Here is a 23,798-nt window from a genome sequence, read left to right on the forward strand (position 1 = left end):
GGTAACCTCTTTGGAGCCCTTGCTGCCTTTTAATGATGCACTGTCTGAGGATCTTTTGGGCACTTGGTCCAGACCCAAAACGGGCTTCTGTGGACAGGAACTTGGCCCAACGTCATCGCCCGGCTCCTGGTGACTCTCTCTTTCTCTCCCAACACCCCACCCCTGAGAGCTTAGTTGTCCAATTCTCTGCATCCCAGAGCGCATTCCCTTCCGCACCCCCGGATAGGGAATCCAGGAAGCTGGAGCAGCTTGGCAAGAAGATGTTTTTATCTGTCAGCTTAGGGCTGCGGTAGGTGAACACAGCATGCCTCTTGGGCCGTTACTCCCAATCTGTGTGGGACACGGTTGCGCAGTAGTTCGCTGAACGCCAGGGCGGACAAACTCAGCCGCCGGTGCATGATGGATCATGAATGGCGTCTGAACTCGGACGTGGCACAAGGTCTCTTTCACAGTGGGGAGAGCCTTGGTTAGATATATTTGCCACTGATGAGAACGCGCAATGTCATCAGTTCTGCACGTTAGAATTTCCAAGGAGGCACTCGCTAGGCGACGCTTTTCGTTGGGAGTGGGGTTGTGGTCTACTATACGCCTTGCCACCTATACCACTTCTACCCCAGAGTGCTGAAGAAGATAAAGCACGACCGGGCTCAAGTCATTTTGTGGATCCAGACTGGGCTCGAAGAGCATGGTATCCCGAGCTACTCAGCATGGCGATCGATCCCCAACCCGGACTGCCTCTTCGGGAGGACCTTCTGATGCAGCAGCAGGGGAGGGTCCTCCACCCGAACTTGTCCAGCCTCCACCTTCTTGCGTGGAGATTGAGCGGCGGCAGTTGACGTCTTTTGACCTGCCTCCTGAAGTTTGTGCTGTTATCTTGGCAGCCAGTCGTTCCTCCACTAAAACGGTATACACCTGTAGCTGGAATAAATTTGTGGCATAGTACATTGCAGCAAAGGCTGTGGATCCTCTTTCAGCTCCTCTTTCAGAGGTCCTTCTATTTCCCCTTTCTTTGGCCCAGCAGGGCTCTGCTCTGGGGACTGTCAAAGGTTATCTCTCGGCCATTTCAGCCTTTTTACGGCTTCCAGATCAGCCTTCCCTTTTCAAGTCCCCTGTTGTAAGTAGATTCTTAAGTGGCATTACTCATCTTTTCCCTCCTGTTCCTTTCATAATGCCTCAGTGAGACTTGAACCTTGTTCTGACCTATCTGATGTGTGTTTCCTTTGAGCCACTTCACAACTATCCTCTTTGTCTTCTCATTATAAAGGCCTGCTTTCCTGGTTGCCATCATCTCTGCCAGAAGATTGAGTGAGCTTCAGGCTCTTTCTTCTAAACCTCCATTTCTCTCAGTCCATCCTGACAAAATTGTTCTACGGACTCGTCTATCTTTTCTGCCAAAGGTTGTCACTGCCTTTCACATCGGGCAGACCATCACTTTCCCCTCCTTCTTTCCACCTCCGCATCCCTCAAAAGAGGCTCCACCGTCTGAACCCGAATCGTGCGCTCTCATTATATGTGAACCACACGCATCCGTTCTGGGTGAATGGCCAGCTCTTTGTTGGCTACGTGGGCACCAAGAAAGGTCGGGACATGCACAAGCAGGCCATCTCTCGGTGGGTCGTTCTGTGCATAAAGGCTTGTTATTCTTTGGCTAAAAAGCCTCCGGTGGGGCTGCGCAGGGCAACGGCATCTACTACTGCTTTGGGATGGGGAGTTCCTGGCATGTCATCTGTCAGGCAGCTACCTGGGCCTCGCTGCACACGTTTACCAAGCATGGACAGCCAAGGACAGCCAAGTCCGGAGACACTGCTTCTTTGGTTGTTCTGGTCTCCAGGACTTTTTGGTGTGATCTTGGTACCCAGACCCACCACCGGGGTTGCTATTGCTGGGGTATCAATTCTAAAGTAAGGAATCTATCACTACGTGTTTCTTTCAGATGCACAAGTTACTTAACTTCGGTAACAATATATCTGTAAGAAAGATTAGTAGCAATAGATTCCTTACCGCCCCACCCATCCTCCCCGTTCTGTGAACTGATTCCTAGGGATAAGGTCATCACTTTCAGGGCCCTAGTTTCATGGCACCAGTGGTCAGTTTCTTGCATGGCACTGTGTTCCTGACGCGGAAAGTCGTGTACAGAACTGACGTCAGTGCGAGTGTAGCTCTAGCAACGTCTGCCCGGCGGCAATGATGCCAATGACGCACTCGAAGCCGCACGACAACTCCTACCGACGTGCAGAGGTACTGCTGACGAAAACTTTCCAGATCCCGTCTGACGCCTGGGGTAATTCTAAGGTAAGGAATCTATCACTATTAATGTTTATTGCAGATATATCGTTATCGTTACTCTCGGCACTGGATAACTCTGTACTGCTGCAGGTCCTAGTCACGTGGAAGATCTCAGACCTACTGTCGGAGTCGTTCGCGTCGGTCCTCATTGAGGACAAAATCTTTATTGGGTAAATCCGACAGTAGAAGAAGAAGAAGATGAAGACCAAGAAGTCAAAGTGTTCTTCGACTTCACCATGCCATTCCAAGCCACTGGAAGAGGCACAGGAACAAAGCCACAGGTTAAACTTCCTCCATTGAGCCTGTGTCCACTCCACACCTCCTAGAATTTCTCAGAGCCAGAGCATCCCCCAACCAATTGAAGGAATTCTATGAGGCAATGCATCTCATCGTGGAGCAAGCCGACTCCTCTGGAGTCCCTACATGCCCCATGGGGTTGGAAGGTGCCCTGACTGGATATCAGGTGGCAGGTTTGTCCGCGCTACCAGATGGGCCCCTTAGATTGGTTTCTCAACCTCCACCGGAGTCCGGTCCAGTGATGCTCTTCCCGATGACCCGAGTTCATTGTCATTCCAAACCCGGATACAAAGCGGACCAGCTTAGTCCAAGGTCTACTCCAGCGCTGACCTGACCAAGTCCCTCCGGGTCAGAGGCAGCGACTACATTATATGACAAGCCATGTAATGGATATGCTTTGTGTGGATCTGAGGATCCTTATGAATATTCTGACCCCCTTAGGAAACCCTTGGTCGAGGATGTCTGGTATGAAGAACTGGCTGATGCCAGTGGTACGGACACCTTGACAGACACTGGCCTGGTCTCGCCACCTAGTTTGGCTATGAAGTAAGAAGCTTCTTTTGGCATGGTGGTGCAGAGGTGCTCCAAATTGTTCAGCAGGGTTACATCCTTCTGTTCTAAGAAACCCCACCACCCATGCCACTGGCCTCAGTTTGGCTGACAGAGAATCATCTGTCCCTGTTGCTTCGGGAAGGGCAGCCACTTTTGGCTAAAGAGGCCATAAAGAGGATGCTGATATCAGTACTAGGTTGTGTATGCTACTACTGTTACTTTCTGATCCCAAAGAAGGTCAGAGACCTACTCATCATTTTAGATCTGCACCCTCTCAACTTCTTCCTTAAAAAGGAGAAATCCAAAATTGACTAGAGACTAGATGATAGCGCTGAATTTGCAGCATATATATGCCGTCCTGGCAGTACACAGACATTACCTGTGGTTCACAGTAGGCAACAAACACTTTCAGTTCACTGTACTTCTCTTTGGCCTTACCTGCACACCGTCGGCTGTTCACAAAAGTAAGAGTGTTAGTTGCAGCACATCGGCAGAGGTCAGGAGTTTCAATCTTCTTCTACCTCGATGACTGGCTGTTGAAGATGGTCTTGTCCCAGGCAGTCTTCGTCCACCTCCAAACTAGAGCAGACATGCTGCATGTGCCGAGGTTCATTATAGCATTCTAGAGTCATACCTGACTCCCTCTCAGAGGCTCCCTTTTATCTGAGCTATTCACATTTTGTCTTGAGTGGGGCTCAGGACTCCTGTATGCCTTCACGCTGATACCAGTCCTGCCCCGAATTCAGAAGATCAGGACAAACTGTGCCCAAGTCCTCCATGTGGCTCTGGGTAGGGTACATAGAGTATGGTATCCCAAACTCCTGAAAATGAGCATCGGTCCCCCTATCAGTCTGCTCCTTCGGGAGGATTTCCTGTTGCAGCAACAAGCCAGGGTTCTACACCCGAACATGCGCACGCTCCACCTTCATGCGTGGAGATTGAGTGGTGGCAGTTGAGAGTCTTCGATTTCCTTTGAGGTCATTTTGGCAGTTAGGCCGCTTTTCGCAAAGATCTTATACTCCTGCCTCTGGGGCAAGTTTGTGGCTTGGTGCACTGAAAAATATGTTGACCCTCTTTCTGCACCCTTATCCGATGTGTTACTGTTGTTTTGTCTTTAGCCTGGCAAGGCCTATCTTTGAGCATAATTAAGGGATATGTTTTTTTGTATGTTCCCATCAAAACCTTTAATTATGGTCCAATGTCACCTTAATTTGCTGCTGACCTCCCTGCAGCCATGCATGTGCAATCTTCACCTCCATGCTTGGTGCCAACGACTGCTGACTGCTTTCTACCTCCCTCCTGAAGTTGTAGATGTAATCTTGGCAACCCCTTGCCGCATTCTGTATATGCCTTCCATTGGGACACATTTCTGGTTTGGTGCAGTACTCAAAAGATTGACTCACTTCAAGCCATGTTATCTGAACTACTTCTATTTGTATTGTCTCTAGCCCAGCAAGGACTTGCTCTGAGCACAATTAAGGGGCACCTGTCAACTCTTTTGGCTTTTTTACGTTGCTGGATCAGCTCTCTCTGTCCAAATAACCCATTGTAATGTTTTTTGAAGGGTTTGCAATATTTGTTTTCACCTGCTCTCTTTATCATTACCCAGTGGGACCTTACGTTGCAACTCACCTCCTTCATGTGTACTCTTTTTAAACCACTGTATAGCAGTCTACTCATCAGCATATTATTGGCGTGGCTGGTGAGTGAGCTGGAAACCTTGTCTGCCACCACACTCTAGTCTATTTTCTTCCCAGACAGGCTGGTCCCGAGAACCCCAGCTTCCAGTCTTCCAAAAGTGGTGACTCCTTTTCACATCAGGTAAAACATCACCATATCTGTGTTGTTCGCTGTGAGAAAGTCATCATTTTTGCCCTACTCACCCCCATTGTTTTGACTAGTACTGGTGGTAACTGACTCTGACTGTGCACTGTGCTCTGCTACCCAGACCATTGGCCAGTTGTCTGATTGAAAAGGTACATGTTAATTTTGTGTAATTAAAATTGGTAATGACAGAGCCTGTAAATCCCTAGGATATAATAAGACAAGGGGGATTGAAACTACCTATAAGTCCCAAGTCTATATTAGGGCTGGGAAGTTTAGAGGTGCAGTAGATTGCCTGCACTGAAGTGTGCACTGCCGTGTTGCGTACTATCATTTTTAAAGGCAGCCTTGCTTTGCAGACTGTCTTTAAATGTAAATTACACACAAATTCGACTTTGGTGGTACATGTACTATCCAAGTGGTAATTTACCTTCTTTTTACATATAGGTCACCCCTAAAGTCTCCCCTGGGTGCCTCGGGGTTGGGTGGCATGTAAGTATAAGCAGGGACATCAGAAAATATTTTTTATATACTCCGGTGAGGGAATACCAGCTTATTTAGTTTTCCCCATGTAGATTATTAGCTTCACAGGCTAACATTGGAATATTTTATTTCTGTACAAATATTGCTAGGAATGAGCTAGAATATCATTCAAAGACTTAAAAGATTGGTAATGAAAAATCCAACTTGTCACTGGTGAAGTCATCATAACTGGTACAAAAAATAAGTTATAGAACTTTCTTTTCTGTAAGCCAAAATCCAGCCTGCAAGCAGCCTCTCCTGATTGGTCAGCCTGAACAGGCGTCGCCAGGCTGCTTTGATGAGCTGATAAGTGGCCCTATACAGCAGAGGTTATTTGATGGGGAAGAGCTCTGAGGCTGGGTAAATTAAACTGAGCTTCAGAGGTAGAGCAGGACAGTAAGGAATGCGGGGCCTTCCCCCTCTAATCCTGTCCCCCAGGCCAGCTGGCAGGCCCGGAATGACATTTGCGGAAGGTCTGGGAGGGGAGTGTTAATGGAAAATGAGCCACTCTAGTAGAGCGAAGAAGGGCAAGGCAGTAGAGTAAAGGACCAGGTCTTTGTAGATTGTGCTCTTCATTACAATTTTCTACACAATGGCAAAAAAAAAGCTCCTTGGAAGTTTTCTGGCTCATTTCACCAGGGCCAAAGCTGTTATTAGTAGATTGGCGTGCAGAGTGCCTGTTCTGGATATTTGCCCTGTTGCTAAGTGGGCATCACTTCATACACTCACAAAGCACTATTGCCTGGACAACCAGGTACATTGCCAGGAGCACTTTGTCTGCTTGATTTAGCAGGATTATTTGGTCTGAGCACTTGCAGACCACAGATTCCTCACTGGCCCTCCCCTTCTCCCTGTTCAGTGAACCAGGCTGTTTTCCATGTGAAAAAGGTCATAAGTGTAGCGGTCTGCACACCTGTCAAAGCCAATTATCTGTTGGGCTCTGCATCTCAGCACATTTACAGCCCAGAAAGCAGCTGATGTGGGCTGTCGTGAGTTATGCCGATATGCAGTTCAGTGAGTCACTTCCGGAATGGAATGGTGTTGGCATGGAGCCGCAAGCCAAAGAACAGCACACAGAGATACTACTTGAAACGTTTCCAGACCAGTCTGATGCCTGGGGAATATTCAGAAAGTGAGGAATCTGGGTTTAGATAGAGCTTATAACAGAAAGAAAGAGCTGTACCACTGAGCTGGGATGAGCTCACTGAGGACTTGCGTGCCCAGCTCAAAGTCGATACATTCCCCCCGTAGAGGTGCATTGGTAAGCCGCTAATGCGTCCCATCACCCGCGCTGATGTATGTAAATTAATGGACACACAAAAAATGAGAAACCACATTGGAGGAAACCAAATCATGGAGAAAACTATTTTAAGAAAATAAAAGTAAATTGAAAATTTATGGAAACATTTTAAAGGAAAGATAACTTTAAGGAAAAATCCAGAATTACATGAAATTTGGGTTGAGAATAGGACTAGTGAGAGGTTTTTGGGTCCAGGGATGGGTAATGTTTAGTGGTAATGAGAAGTTTTTAGGGGGCAAGAATGGGTGGAATTCAGGCATAGAAAGGGGTTTTCAGGGTTCAGAGATGGGTGAGTTTAGACGTGGTGAAGGGTTTTTTATCAGGAGTGGGTAAAGTTTAGTGTTGGTGAGGGTTTTTTAGGGACCCCAGCTGAGTGGAATTTAAGGTTGGTGAAGTGTTTTTAGGGTTCAGGGATGGGTGGAGTGTAGGGGTATTGAGGATTGTTATATGATAAAATATGTCATAGATAAAAGTTTAGGGCAATTGAGTTTTTTTATGAGTGATAAAGAGTTTTTGATATTCAGAATTGGTTGGAGTTTATGGTGGTGAGGTTATGGGAGTGGGGGCATTTAGATGTAGAAAGGAGTTTTTAGGGTTCAGGGATGGAGAGAGTTTTGGGATAATGAGGATTTTTAGGAGTAATGGATGGGTGTGTTTAAGGGTGGTGAGGTTTTTTATGATTCAGGAATGGATGGAGCTTAGAGGTAGTGAGGGGTTTTAGGGTTCAGGGATGGGTGGAGTGTAGGGGAAGAAAGAGCTTTTAGGGTTCAGGGATGGGTCCAGTTTCGGGATCAAGGACGGGTGTACTTTAGTTGTAGGCAAGATGCCTTTTTTAAAAAACAGAAACTCCACAATGTTTGAGCTATGCAATTGTTGTATGTAAGAGGCAAACACAAGAAGATGATGGGCAGAGCGGTGAAACATTTCAGACACTCATCCCCAGTCACAGATCTAGGTTGAATCCATCATCCTTCTTTAGCTCACTTTGTATGTAAAAGGCAACAAAAATACATTTAAGAAATAAATTACAATATTCACATGATTTATATACCTTCTTTAGCTCACTTCGCCTCCCTAGTTCAGACCCAGCAGTATTCAAATCAGTCTTGACCCCGTTCGTCATGGGAACAGTCCAGCCCGAACTGCCAAGCCCGGTCTTCCCTGGACTGGAAACAAGCTTCCTGGGACCGGATTCTGGGTTATGCCCATCACCAGCCAGGCTAGCTTGAATCAGTGGCAAAGTGAGCAAGGGGCCCATGTCTGACTCACCCCCAGTCACAGATCTGAGTTGAATCGATCATCGGTTTTTAGCTCACTTACTTAACTTCGTATGTAAAAGACAACAAAAATAAATTTAAAAATGAATTTTAATATTCATATGATTTATATACCTATATATTAGACATGTATATTTCAATGTAAAAATATACACATATATCAAATAGTATTGGTGGTGATGTAATGACCCATAAGGAAACAACTTCTTTTCATCATATAAAAACCCTTGTTATACATAATTGTAATCACTACACAAACCTGTGAAAGTGTCTCACATTTATATATTATCCTGCTTTGAGCTCTGCCATTAGCAATAAATCTCCAGCAAGCCATATATTTTGGTTATAAAAATACACAAATGTATGTGCAGTCACAGATCACATCACAACTGTGACCTCACTCTTCCATAGCCGCTAGCTATACTCCCTAAAACAAACGTAATTTATAGAAGAATATTTTCCTTTGTTTAAATGCAGGTTGGGAGTAAATAATCACGGTCATGGACTATAATGAAGATATGCTTTCAAGGTTACAGCTGGTTCATTGATTCACTACAAAGTTTGGTTTCTTACGCTTTATTACCAATGCCAAGATGCTTACCAGGCATCAAAATATTTTGGGAAAGGGGCAAAACTATATTTTTCTCTCGCTTTCCCCCAGCTGTATTTTGTCTTTGGTTCTCTCCTGTACATTAAAATGCCATATTACTCCATTGAGTGGAGGGTATGACACACATTACATTTTAACTGAACAGATGTTATTCTACTGTACAGAACCTTCATGTCCAGAGCCAAAAGAGTAGCAATATCTATAATCCAGCAAGATGATGACAATAGGACTGTGTATATGCATGCCCGAGATTAATGATATTTTTTAAATTATATTCAGAAGTAATCACAATATAGCAGCAGTTACAGTGGTATGCTGGTGGAACTGATTGTGCCTATAAGGAAGCACTACAGGTCATGTGGGAGTACTTTCTAGTATTCACTTATTCTGCCTGGTACATACATAGGAATGCCTTGTATATGAAATTAAAGTACCCCATGCCTTACATTATAAGGACATTGCAAGTCACTGAGGAGTACTATTACGGACAAAGCAGAAGGCTGTTTTTTTTTATAAGGTTATGGAACTCTGAGGTGACTTGGAAAATCCTTATCATGTTCTGCAGTACATGATAAGGATATTCCAAGAGTACTTTATTCCCAAGAGTACTTTATTCCCAAAATCATGGTCACACTATCACCTTTCCCACAAACCACTTGAATCAAGGGTGCGTATCTCTTTCATTTGAAAGTGCATGTTTGTAAACATGAGCAAAAAAAAAAATGGGATCTTTAGTGTACAATTAAACACATTGTTCGATATTTGTTGCAAAAGCTAGTAGAAGCTGTTTCATACAAGTTTGTTTTTCTTAAAAAGGCACATTAGATACATGCAGAAAGATTCAAACTTTTTTTTCATAATTCGCTAAAGAGTGCAAAAAAACAAACATTGCAATAAATATCTCTTTTATACCTGTAAGTGTACAGATACAAAACAGCACAAGAAAGAAAAACAACATTTCCTTTTTGTTCTTTAGATAGCTGCTTTAATTATGCTCCATGACTTGACCTGCCTTTTTCCTTGGCTACTGGCTCTGGCAGCAGCATTATGACGTCATAACTCAACTGTAATAATAATTTATTACTGTTCAGTTATTAAGTTATTTCTTTATAATCGGCAACTGGGTGCAGCACATGTCGCCAATTATAAATAAATTAGAGATGGATTTCTATACAGGGATTGCAAAATCCCATGATTTATACAGCTAACAGCTGGTCACAATGAAGCAACTCCACAGAGCAATAAATATGTCTGCCTTTGGCCAATGTGAGTACATATTCTAAGTAAGTTACTGAGCTGCATTTCCGATCATTGGTATCTTCATCATCTCCATACACTCTAGGCTATTTCCAAGGGTCGAGACATATACAGTGGTTAAAAATGTTCATTCATTTTTAGGTCGAGCCTAGCACAGCACTGCTCTAGGAGATGACCTTTTGGAATCGGTCTGCAGTAATGAAACCTACATGCTTGTGGCGGCATCCACCTTGCAGGAGCGAGCAGCGGCACGCAGGGGCCATCTGTTGCCAATTAGCGTGGCCGCGCGCGCTTGTTTACATTTGCCTGCTCGCAGTCGCTTTCACTTTCTTGACGACTGATCATGTCTACGTGCTAATAAGCTGTGGACAAGACACAATTGGAGACGAAGGCTTGGGGATTGTTTACATCAGTCGCTTTCACCACAATGGGGTCTGCTCGCTGCCTGCCAGGACTGTTTGTTCCTATTTGAAGTATCTGTGAGGATATAATGTTTATGAAGAGGCATCTCTTTGGCACTTTACTCGTGCTGACACGAGCAGCGGCAGCCCTCGTTTATGTAATACGCATTTTCCTCAGATGTTTGCTTTTACACTACAGAAGTTCACTGTTTTCAATGTAACTTTTTTTTTATTCTATACTGCGTGAACTTTACCCGAATATATTGGAGCGTTTTACATTGGCACCAGCTATATTACCCAAAGACAACGATCATGTTATTTTTAGTAGGCACTGGGATTGACCAGAATCACAGAATTGTTAGCCAGTACCGAGACTCGAGCGTGCTTTTCACGACTGCTCCAAGGTCGGCAACTCTAGCCTTACGCCACAACTTTGAGCACAAGAACTAAGGCAGCCCTCCTTTATGTCATGCGCATTTTCCTCAGTCGTTTTGCTTTAACTCTGCTGCAGTTCACAGTTTAAAATGTATCTTGTTTTTTAAAAATTCTATGCTGTGCGAACTTTACCCAAATATATTGGAGCGTTTTACATTGGCACCAGTTAAATTACACATAGACAACGATCATGTTCTATTTAGTAGGCACGGCGATTGTCCAGAATTACAGACTTGTTAACCAGTACCGAGACTCAAGAGTGCTTTTCACTCCAGCTCCAAGGTTGGCAATTCCAGCCTTACGCCACAACTTTGCCCACAAGAACTAAACTATTTTCAACGGTATATACAACAAAGCCATAGTTGTTGCTTATTTATCTTATGCAATCAACAACCATTCACAAAGACAATAGTCCTGTTTGTTGTAGGTGTAATGTTACTTGTTGTGTTATATATCTGTGGGCAATGACAGAAGCAGCAAAATACCAGTTGGGTGGCACACTCCTAAGCACAGATTTTTAACTTAAAGTGTTTAAGCCACGCCATTAATTATGTCTGTCACTCCCATCTGACAGACCGCCCCCGCAGTTTTTTCATCCCACTTAAAGCCCTGCTGCTGAAGTTCTGGTGTCGATGTTGGCTAACATCATGAGGAGCTCCAGTCGCAGCTTTTCTGTCAGGGAAACGCCACAGTGTGAACACGTGTTCGTTGTTTTATTAATACATATATTATTTTACACACTAACAGGGTATGTCCTACTACCAATCTGTGTGAGTTTATAAACTTCACATTCGGTTTCAGTAACAACAAAAGTTTGTGGTAGAAAGGTTCCTGCTTGTTTCACAAAAAGCCATATTTAAAGATTGCCTATAAACAACTTAGTCAGCAAAGCCTGGGAAAATGGGCCCGATTTACAAGGGTGTTGCTATAATTTACGTGCTCCAGTTTATTCCTGGACAAAATTAAGTCACACTCCCTAACAGCAAAATCTTTCTAGATCGGGCCCTGCGCCTCTACCCAGTTCAGTGGGGTAAATTGACAGCCTGTATGTGGCTGTCAAACTGTATACACAGTAAAAATGTAACGTGCCAGTCATCATTTGCTTTAAGTACAGTTTCTGAAAACCATTTTAATTTTCCTACAGCTTCATTGACCTTTGAACCCACAAATATATGACCTGCTCTGGGTGCCTGCGACCTGTACCCTTCTTTGCTTCAGGATGCTGTATTTTTCACTTCAGGGCAGCGTTCTGCTGTAAGTGAGCTGCATGGCTAAACACTTATAAGGTCCAAAGACAAGACCTATTGGCTATGCCAAAGCTTGTTTTAGTTAGTTGAAGTTTTTATTAGGCGATCAAATCTCTAACTTTTTTAATTGCCCCCAAATGGTTAAAAAGTTTGGCGAAGGGTTTACCCAGGATATCCTGTAAGGCTTTATGGAGGGCATGTTTGGACTATTGGTCTCAAAGATAAAAATTATAGGGCTGTACATTTTTAGATCAGAGTGTTTTCATTCGCTCTAAAGTGCAAGGTTATTGCTCGAGCGTAAAAAAAAGGCAGATAGTATGTTTTCTGCATCACAAGTTTCTTTTGATTTAACAACAGCAAAATTGTGAATATATGTTTCAAATTATTAACCATCTTGAATATTCAGTAAGTGCTATACATTTTGTATTGAAGTCTTCTGGTGTTTGATTTTAGGATGCTAATATGCCTTCTCACTTTGTAATGATCTCCTGACTGTGTTCCAGCTGAACGTTTTTTTTTTACAATACCTCAAGAAGTACTTTGTCAAATTATTTTGCTGGCTTAAAGCAGACATGTTGCTTTTGATTCTATGACCCTATTAACGCTCTATTTTTATTCTGGCACTCACCTAATATGTATATGTTCGCGTATAACAACTCGTAGTTGTTTTCTTTCCCTTACCAAAGACATGATGTACATTTTGAGCTGAAGGTCATCTTTCTGTACCACATTCATATACACCGGTTCCAAAAAGGGACTCCCTTCTTTCTAGGCTAGCCCTCAACAGCCCCATTCCGACATCTCAGGTAAGGTTATGGTGAGTACTAGGTAGTATTCTCCTTTTCCACCATAGTGAAGACTGACTAGACGTGCCCTAGGACTTTTCAGGACACCTCATATATCAACCTTGCATTCTTCAAATCTACTTATAGAAATTCCTACAGCATTTGGGAAAAGAGACATCAACCATAGGTCCATCTTTCGCCTTCCCTCTTTTTATTTACCTTGGCAGTTTTAACTCTCTGCAGCACATTGCTTTAGAGGCAGGGATGACATGATTTTTGTGACTGTAATGATGATCTGGGAGTACATCTGCAAACTGAGCACTCTAATTGGTACAAATGTCTAATTTGACACATTTCACAGAAACTTGATTTCCTCTTCTGAAAAATTTGAAATAATTCGTTTTCCTGCATGTATCTATAATTCATCATTTAAAGATTTCCCAGCTCTAGAAATCACATAGGAAGAGTTTTAACTGTAACGTTTCTCCACTAAGTCACAGGTAACCTGTTTCTCTGATCTTATATGTGGCGCATATTGACTTTAAGTAATGGAATCAGGCTGATCAATTTTTTAGTTTTTGAGCCATGTTTTAACCACCCAATTTACTTTCTGGAGTAGAAGCACAGACTTAGGTCACACAACACTTCTCTGTTTTCTTAACACAAACTCAATAGTATAGGTTTCTTTCAAACAGGGGGAATTTACTTTTGTTGTACATTAAATGCTCTTCTGTAATTGCCTGTCATGGCCCCCTTAGGGATGCCCAATGGGTAGTGGCAAAATCACTTGACATATTTCTTGTTTCTTGATCTTTAGAGTCCACAGGGCATCATCCAAATCCCATAGAGGGTTGAAGTCTGATGTTTCGGCATCTGCTGAAAAAAGGGCATCTGCTGAAAAAGAGCAGAGGAACAAAGAAGCTAGAGGATTGGATCTTGCAGATGACCCTGCCATCCCAGTCAGGAGGAAGCTAGTTTGGGAGGAAGACATTAGTGGTGAGCAGATAACGCCAATAGTTGAAGAGAATGAGGAGGAAGAAGATGACAATGAAGAATTCACCACTGAGCCAATGCAGATATTGAAAGAGGGCAAAACAGATTTGAGAACAAATCAAAGAAAGAGAAGGTAAGATCTGTAAATGCATGGCCTGCAGAAGGTGTTGCGTAAACTGAGTCTTTGGTTCAGCTTTACAAGGTTTGTTTTCACACCAACGGGTGACATGAGTGAAATTAGTTCAATGCACCAACGCTTGAATGTGAAAGACTGTTTTTTATAGCCCGTAGAACCCCACCCATTATAAAGTTGAAGTGGTGTCAATGCTTTTGAGTTAATGAAAGTCCCTGAACAGAAATCGAGGGATGCATTGGTGATAGGGAACAAACCTTTTTCGTTCTTCTCAATGACACATACCCAAATTGCCCTAAGCAAAGAGATACTTTAACTAAAAATAATTTTTATTTAAACAGATTTGCCCTGTTGCTTAGCACATCCAAAATAACCACACAATATATTTACATTAGCACAAATGCATGTTGCAAATAAACAAGCATAAAACGAACATTTCAACCATGTTTAAAATGTCATCTAAAAAACTAACACCCTAAAACCTACTTCTGTGCACTATGCTAAGAGAGCATGGAGTAGTATAACTTGCTTCTAGAGTTTCCTAGGTAGAAACAGCGAACTGCATATCTGTTTGAGCAAAGTGCTGCAATTGTCAAAAGGGAGGCAGAGTTCCCTGCAAAGGGTAAAGACATCTCAGATCAGCTCCTCTCCTCCTTGACTTGGATGCTCAATATCAGATTTCAGTAGAAAGTACAATATTGCAGCATCTCTGGTGGTCAAGATCATCTTGGGCAGTATTTTGCATGATATCCGTGGTGAAGGAGATATCCTGACACGTGGCCAAGTTGCTGCCCTTTTATATTAATTGCATCTAAGATGGAATTTCCAACATCACATTAGGAATGTCTGGCATAACCAATGGGCACTAAGATGCTAGTCTTAGATCCATTCTTATAAATAAATAAGGTAAAAATATGACAGTTCAACCTACACTGTTTTGGGTATTATTCTTATTTTACCTTGAACTAGAGATAGCAAGGAACTTGTTCCAAACTGAAGTCGCATCATGTGGCTTATCACACTTTTACAGGTTCTTAGAAATATAGGAACAAACAACACCTGTGTCAATACAGACATGTTTATGGTTCTGTAAAAATCAGAGAAAAAGTGAGTCTCAGACTGCACAAACTGGAGTCGGACTAAATGGTCTTCACGCCATCCTTGGCTTGTATATCTGAATTGTGACATCATATGGGTGGAGAGATATGTAGGAATATATCGAATTGATAGGGAGATCCATGCTCAGGGAGCATTAAGGTATAACATTCAATAACCTCATAATATCTGTTATATACAAATAAAGCATAAAATTAGTACACATAAGTGTAAGTTCAAAAAAGTCATTAAATAAAATAGCAAGAAAAAGTGCAATAAGCTATGCATTACTTTGTTTCTTATGCCTTGCATGTTTCAAGTATGAAAACAGTGGAAGATATGAAAAGCATTATATCAGTTAAGAGGAATGATTGCTAGCAATAAAAACGGTAGAGTCAGGATACTTAATATGCCAATTAAAAATTATACAGAAATATACGTAAAATCCAAAACGTAAAAATAGTCAGTTGAAAATCTTCCACTTCACTGTACAGTCCCTGTGGTAAATTTAGAATCTTGTGCGTGTTTCTGGTTGAATCACCTCATCAGAGCAGGGTAAAGATTATAATAACACTATCGAGGAGCAGTTAACTTCCAATGAGCAATAGAATGGTCAGAAATCCTCCACAGAGATTGGATAACAAAGAGTGAGAAAATGATGGCATCAGTCTAAACAGTGCTTTAAATCCAGTCACCAGACCCAATCAAGTGTTCTTAAAAGGATGCACAATACCATTTGTTGTTGACAATTTAAATATTATATGCACTATATCAGCAAAATTAATTTGGAATTGTGCCTGTTGCAGCATCTGAATCTCCGAAGCAGTTCTGGCTGTTTGCAAACTGTACGTATCTGCTGCAAAGGTCAGAGACTTCCTTTTGTAGTAACACAGCAAATAATTTGCTAATTTTGTCAATACTCATATGCCTCTCATATTAGACCAAGGGGCGTTTTTGATTCCATGTTGAGCCGGTGGATACAAGGATCTTCCACAAAGCTGTATTGTTTTAGAAACCTAATCCAGTATAATTGATCTGATTTCAAACCATAATAAGTAATAAGTAGCATCAAATGGGAATGATCGTACAGTAAATAGCGGTGCATGGGGTTAGATGTAGCAGAAGTAACTAATAAAACACAACTCAACGCTGGCATCAAAGCACTACACATTCCATGCAAGAAAATGGTATCACACAGAAGGGAATAACCTATAGCTGGAGGTTCTGATAAACCCAGGATTGGCTTCATTTAAGGACATGTAAGAACAAGGAATCTTTCATGAATGGAACAGATGTGAATTTTGCATTGTTTTGTACCAGTAAGTTATGTTTCTGGCACTTATGACAATGGAAAGTAGTAACTGGTAGGGAAATAATGCTGTGTATTAGCCATGTACTGGATGGCCACTAACTGAAAATGGTACTTCTTCTACCTGTTCAGAACTCAGCCGTGTATGTGGACTATTTTATTTAGTATTTTTTCTGTTTTAATTTCAAATTATACGGCTAGAAAATTACCTTTCCTTGCTATGAAAGTAAGGACATATCTTTAGGCAGTTTGGGTGCATATTAGGAGGTGAAGTTACACAATGCTCCATTGTGTGTAGTTGTATATCTACCCCAGGAGTCTCCGCTGGCTCAGAATGGAGTCGGACCTTGAGGTCTTCATGTCAAAGGCAAAAAAAAAACTTTGGTTAGTAAAGTTGGAACAGTGGTGTCCATAAATTCCACAGTCAGCTGAGTGACCCCTGCCTCAGATAAACTTTGGTGAGTAAAACTGTGATGGTCAATAGCCAAATAAAACACTTTTACAGAAAACGCTAACCCAGTCAATGGAAATCGGCCCCAATCAAGAGGATATATTATATTAAAAGAATCTTTTATATTTATTAGGGGACTGTAGGCCGAACGAGACCTTCCACCGTTGCCAGTATTTACTGGCTTCCAGTCTGTTTTATGATTAACAAAACTCTGTGTAAAATATTCATATAGGACAGAGGGAAGTAGAAGACCCCTAGGATCCTACCAGACTTCCTGAGATTCAGATCCATGAAGCATTACAGCTGATCACAAGAAAAGGTGGTCCAAACTGTTCCAATTTTTTATCTGTTATCTGTGAGAGTTACAAATGACTCGGTCTTGAAAACTATGGTTCTATAAAGACACCATCTAAACGTGTTGATGCTTGATAAATAGAACCCAATCTGTGAGAAAACTGGGACCTTTGAATGCTCATTATTCTTAGTATCAGGCCTCAGTTACTAAATGAAATAACCACGGATGTGCTCACTTAATGACATAGTCTTCTGTCTTTCATGTGTACTCTCCTTGTTTTTTATGTACATTTGTTATCAATGAATTTTATATGTTTTTACTATGTTTCCTCATGATATTTAGATGTAATTGAGTCATTGAGTATCTATGTACTGTTAAGCACATGCTTTTTAAAAAAAGAAATACATTGATAATATTTTCTTAAATATTCTGTCTCGTAGTCAATAGGAAAGGGGTTGGAATTATACTGTTCCCTCAATGTATGTTGAAAGCTTAAATGCAGGTGAGGGTGTCGTGCAATAGTACATTTAGTCATTAGCATTGAATCAGGATTTTCTCCAAAGGAAACACATGACTGTATAGTACCCTTTTCCTTTGGCATAAAGGGTCCCTCTCAATTTTCTAACAATAGACAGTTCTGCAGGTATCAGGGCTTTTCTATGAACCTGTCCTTTCGTGGGAAACAACAACAGCAGCAGACAAATCCTCTGTACAAATCCTACAGGGGAAGGGGCAGAGGTCGCCTGCAGGGCTCTGCCCGACAACATGTCTCCTTCTCATCTTCTGCCTCTCCACCCATTTTTGCAGGAATGCAGCTCTAGCTCTGGCTTCTTAAAGCATGCTTTCCACATGGGGAACGGATTACCTATTTTCTACCTCACTGGAGGACTATCACTACAGACACCAGGGTTTTGAGCATCATAGACAATGGGTATTCCCTACCCTTCCAGGAGTTACACCTCCGTTTCCTTCCCGACAAGGGCTTTGCTCGGAAGAGCATCTTCTGCTTCTCCAGCCGGAAGTTCGAGCATTGCTTCAAAAGGGTCCTGTACTTCAAGACTGCCAAAAAGGATGGTCATGTACAGCCGATTCTCGACCTTAGGATTCTGAATTTTTACCTAAAACTGGAGAAATTCAAAATGTTGACCGTGGCACAGGTTCTTCTTGCATTAGAGAAGGAAGACTGGATGGTGTTGATTGATTTACAGGATGCACGTTTTTGCAATCCCATTCTGAAATGACATCGGAACTATCTGTGTTTTATGGTGGGGACTCAGCATTATCAGTTTGCGGTACATCCGCCCAGTCTGACTTCCCCACCTCGGGTCTTCACAAAGTGAAAGGCAGTGGTGGCAGTACATCTCTGAAGGTCAGAGATTCCTGTGTTTCCCTATCTGGACGACTGGCTGCTCAAAGCAAAGTTGCTAGAGATGGTGTTGTGTAATTTGCAGTTGACAACACAGATGTTGTTCCTCTTGGGGTTTTCAATAAATGTTTCCAAATCTCACCTTGTGCCCTCTCAGTAAAACCTGTTCATAGGGGCAGTACTGGACACTATAGTGAGTTGTACCTTCCCGCCTCCACAGAAGATTCAGGATAACTAGGCTATGGTTCCACTGTTTGAAAAATGGAGCTTTTGTTCCAGTCCTGAAGGTTTTGCACCTGCTTGGTCTGTTTCCTTCCTGCATTTTGCTGGTCAACAATGCACGCTGGCATATGAGGGTCCGCCAGTGGTGCCTCCGCAGGCAGTGGTTTCAACACAACTGAGATCTCAAGGAGTTGGTCAAAATCTCCTGAGACATTGCTGTGGATCTGCAATGGTGGATTGTGTCAGTCAACCTGTCTCAAGGGAAGCTGTTTCACCCTCCTTCTCCCATGGTCACAGTGATAACTGATGCTTCCACTCTAGGGTGGGGCTCTTATCTGGGGAATCTGGAGGTCAAGGGTCTTTGGTCTACAGAAGGAAGATTGTTTCACATAAATCTTTTGGAAATGCGTGCAATGCATTTTTCTTTCAAGGCCTTCCTCCCTTCCCTTCACGGTTGGTTGGTTCAGGTCTTAACAGACAACACTACCGCAATGTGGTATATCAACAAGCAGGAAGAAGTAGGGTTGTATTTTCTCTGTAGAGAACCTCTGTGACTCTGGTCCTGAGTTCAGACCATCAGATTTGTGTAATTGCAAATCATCTGACCAGGGTACTGAACATGCATGCAGCCGTATTCAGCCGATCAGGAGGGGCATCTCCATCCAGAGGTAGTACTTCACATATTCAGGCTGTGGGGGTTTTCTTAGTTAGACCTTTTTGCCACTCACGAGAATGTGTACTGCTCGTCATTCTGCAGTCTCCAGTATTCGACACAGTGAGCATTGAGGGGCACTTTTTAGTTTGATTGGGGCTCACAGCTTTTTCACACGTTCCCCCCCCCCCATATCCTTGATTCCTCGAGTTCTGAGGAAGATTCGCCAAGAGAGGGCCCAAGTCATATTTGCTCTACCTTCTCCTGCTCGAGTTTGGCTCAGCAGCAGGAGGGCAGAATCGTGTCTGTGGGCGGCAGCAGCACCAGCTGGCTATTAGACCCTGAAAGGTTTTCCCCGGATATACAGGAGGGCTCCCTATGGGAGCCCCCAGTACATGGGATCCTACATCCAACACTGGAATCGATGTTGGGGTAGGATTCCAACATATTTGATGCCAAATGTGACCGATTCCAGTGCAGCAATATATAGTTAGACATCCCGTAATTGACATGGTGCCCACTATATGTATTATATGGCTGACCGCACTTACAAAGCCTGGAGAATCGACTCCGGGGTTTGTACGGGATGTCCTGCTCATGCAGGAGCACCCTCACACTTATAACCAAGCACCCTGCCCTCAGGCCTGAAGAGCCTGCCTTAGGGGTGACTGTTCGGTTTTAAATGTAGTGACCTAAGATTTAGGGAAACTTATATCTGTGGTGAGTGGTGCAACTCCAACACACAAAGGCTGCAATGGCAGGCCTGTAGTCACAGTTTAAGTAGTCTCCCATGGGTGGCACAATATATGCTGCAGCCCAAGGGAGATCCCTGGTGTACCTATGCCTTTGGTACCTCAGTACCATATTCTAAGGACTTATAAGGATACACCAGTAGCCAATTGGGAAGATACCACAGTACTTACCTCTGTCAAATTTAGGGAGAAAGCAAAGAGACTGGGTTCTTGATTAGTAGGCTGATTAGTAGGCTCTCAGTCAGACTAGACATAACACAGAGCAGCACCAGCAACAAGTGTGGGTAACCATGCTAGAAGGCTTCTACCTTCCTACTGGGAGAGAAAGCAAAGTTCAGTATACTTTGTGGGTTGGACACAACCAACTCGCTGGGTAGAGCAATTTAATCGCTGGGGGCCTTTCGGTGCTGCGCCTGGCTGAGCACCACAGCCTTTCCACAGAATGCCCAAGCCTTGCTTGTGGACATGCCCTTTGATGGCTCTTATCGTTTTGGCACAAAGGCAGATTCAGCGCTGCAGCACTTTAAGGGTAAAAGAGCTACGGCCAAGTCCTTGAGCTTGTCCCTGGTTCCTCGTCAATCTTGTTCCACCTTTCGACCCTTTTGTGGTCACAAAAGGGATATCCCACCACGTCCATACCCTACCAGCCTTTTGGTGGCCGATAATGTGTGTGCCATAGACCATGTGGGGCAGGTAGCCAGAGGCCAGTCCAGAACCTGGAAGCTGCAGCATCCTAACCAATTTAGTTTGCCCTCTAACCATCACAGGCTTCCAGTGGGTGGGGGAGGGGGTCAGGATCCCCTCCGTCATTGGAGATAAATAATATCAGACTGTTTGGTTTACAGATTGTCCATAGGGGTTACTCCATCCCCTTTGTGACCACTCTTCTACCCATGCCACTCACGATCGGCTAAAGGAGGACAACCTTTCCTTGCTCGATTAGGAAGTGCTGTCTCTCTTGTCTACAGGAGCCATTGAGAGGGTGCCAAAATCCGAAGTAGGTCATGGTTGCTTTTTCTGCTATTTTCTGGTGCCCAAAAAAAACAAAGGTCTTTGTCCTATTCTAGAATTGCACTTTCTCAAGCTCTTCAAGAAAAAGGAGAAATTCACAGTGCTCACGCTCACCCAAGTCCTCTCTGCCCTGGATCCGGGGAAAGGATGGTATGTTGGAGTTGCAGGACGAATGTTCCTATATCCAGTCCTGCCTACTCACTAACGTTACCTGTGGTTCACGGTGGGCATTGTCAGTTTGCTGTGCTCCCTTTCGGCCTTACCAGTGCCCCTTGGGTGTTTACTACTGTGATGGCGGTGGTTGCAGTTCATCTGCGGAGGTCAGAGATTTGAAGACTGCCTTGCCACAGGCAGTCATCTCCCGCTTCCAGACTTTGGCAAATCTCCTGCACTCGCTCGGGTTCACTATCAATGTACCGAAGCCATACCTGACTCCCTTTTAAGATACTCCCTTTCATTGGAGCGGTTGTAGACACAGTGCAGTATTGGCCATATCCTTTGAGCAGCGTGTACAGGATATTCAGGCTATGATACTGATGCTTCAGCCTCTATCCTGGAGAATGACCCTGAGGTTGTTGGGCCTCATGACTTCCTGCATCATGTTGACATATGCGTGCTCTGAAGGGGGATCTGAAATTCCAGTTTTCTCAGCATCAGGAGAATCTCTACGACATGGTCAAGATCTCGGAGGGAACGGCAAACGATCCGATGTAGTGGCTGACGAACTGCATCTGGGTCAGTAGCAGACACCTCTCCCTTCACCAACCAGAGCTAACTGTAGTAACAGGTGCATTTCTTCTGGAATTGGGAGGCCATCTGAAAAGGTGGAGATCAGAGGACTCTGATCTCTAGCGGAATCCGGGCTTCACTTCAATCTGTTGGAATTTAAGGTGATCCACTTGACATTGAAAGCCTTTCTTCCTTCAATCAAGAAAAGGCTTGTGCAGGTGTTGACGGACATACCACCACCACTATGTGTTACTGCAACAAACGGGGTTGGCTGGGGTTGTGGACCTTTTGGCAAGAGGCTCTGCGTCTCTGGACATGGACGAAATGCTAGGGCAAGTCCCTGGTGGTTTAACTCTTGGTGAGCTTTCTGAACCTTAGGGTGGACGAACATATTCAACGTTGCCTAGCAGATCAAAAATGGTGTCTCCATCTGGAGGTGGTGCAAGATCTCTTTCAAGAATGCACAATATTCACAATTTTGCATACTGGAGTTTCGAAGGCGGCTATCGATCGGAGACACTTTTTATCTTGAGTGGAGCTCTGGTCTACTGTATGCCTTCCTGCCATTACCACTACTGCCCAGAATTCTCAAGAAGATCAGGAAAGACTGGTTCAGGAGCTAAGGCTACTTATTGGCCATTTCAGCGTTTTTGTGATTGCTGTTCTAACCTTCATTGTCCAAGTCACCTGTTATGGCTAGGTACCTAAAGGGTTTGCAACATATGTTTCCTCCAAGGCCAATAATCCTGCCCCAGGGAGTCTTAAGCCTTCTTCTTACTTTTTTAATGTGAGCGCCCTTTGAGCCTTTGCATAATTGTCCTTTTCGGTTACTGACCATCAATACTGCTGTTCTAGTGGCTAATACATCAGCCAGGAGGGTCACAGAATTGCAGGCACTCTCAGTACATCCCTCCCTACACCACCTTCTATCCGAACAAGCTGGTATTCCTGAAAAGTAACCATTCATATGTACAGTTTTATATATAAGTCTCTAGAACAATAGAAACACCATACTGATGAGAGAAATTTTCGGTCACAGGAATTATATAAGAAAACCAAATTTGTTCATTAGTAACAGTGATTTATTTCCTAGTACATATCAAAGTAGATTTTCTTCACATCCAATATCTTAACATTCACAAAGGACAGGTTCTGTGATGTGCTCAAAATTCCAGTTCTTTATCATGTAGAACGAAAACAGCCCTCATACCTGAAAAGTACATCCTTCCTTCTGAAGGTTGTGACTCCTTTCAATGTAGGCCAGAATATCACCCTACCTACCTTATTTGCTCTGCCTTAGCCTTCCAACGAGAGGGGTTACACCACCATCTTAACCCAAAAAGAGCAATGCTGTTCTAACTTGATCGCACAAGAGATTCCGGGTGGACGATCAACCCTTCATGGGGTATGTAGGGACCAAAAAAGGGACTGCTGTGCAGAAACAGACCATCTCAGGATGGATAGTACTCTGCATAAAGATCTGCTAAGCATTGGTCAAGAAGCATCCCCCCCCACCCTCACCCCGGAGGGCTTGCAAGGTCATTCCACGGGAACCAAGGCTGTGACCACTGCGTTAGTCCCCGTCCTTTGATATCTGTCAGACGGCAACATGCACATCTCTGCACATGTTTACCAATCACTACTGACTTGACAGTCAGGTTTATTGCAGCAGGTATTTTACCTGTCTGGACCTTCAGGACGTTCTTCTGATTTAAATCGGCTTAACTGACCCACCTCTCCCTAGGCACAGCTTGGCAAGTTACTTAGCTTTGATAATGCCTTATCTGGTAGAGACTCTGTCTAGCTGCGGATTCCTTACTGTGCCTCCTATTCGCTCTGCTCTGAGAGCTGATTACATTGTAAGGGTCAACCTTCTATTGGCCTTAGAATTTCACACCAGCTGTCCGACTTCATTGTGCCTCTGTGCTCCTGGCATGGAAAGTCTCAAAAGTAACTGACGTCAGTGATGGGGTGGCGCCTATAAAGGCTCAGCACTC

At 43.5% G+C, this 23,798-nt stretch overlaps 1 protein-coding gene across 4 annotated transcripts in view; it reads left to right on the top strand.

Annotated features, from left to right (window-relative positions):
- The window catches only part of SAXO6 (stabilizer of axonemal microtubules 6), a 569,878-nt gene that overhangs the window by 365,058 nt on the left and 181,022 nt on the right, over nt 1–23,798 (top strand). For all 4 annotated transcript variants that reach the window (XM_086919018.1, XM_086919016.1, XM_086919015.1 and 1 more), the window contains one exon: nt 13,611–13,919. In XM_086919018.1, the coding sequence (XP_086775144.1) occupies nt 13,611–13,919 (309 nt within the window). The remainder of the gene's footprint in view (nt 1–13,610; nt 13,920–23,798) is intronic.

The sequence above is a fragment of the Lissotriton vulgaris genome, chromosome 1_1 (assembly GCF_964263255.1).
Source record: "Lissotriton vulgaris chromosome 1_1, aLisVul1.2, whole genome shotgun sequence".
Classification (NCBI taxonomy): Eukaryota; Metazoa; Chordata; class Amphibia; order Caudata; family Salamandridae; genus Lissotriton; species Lissotriton vulgaris.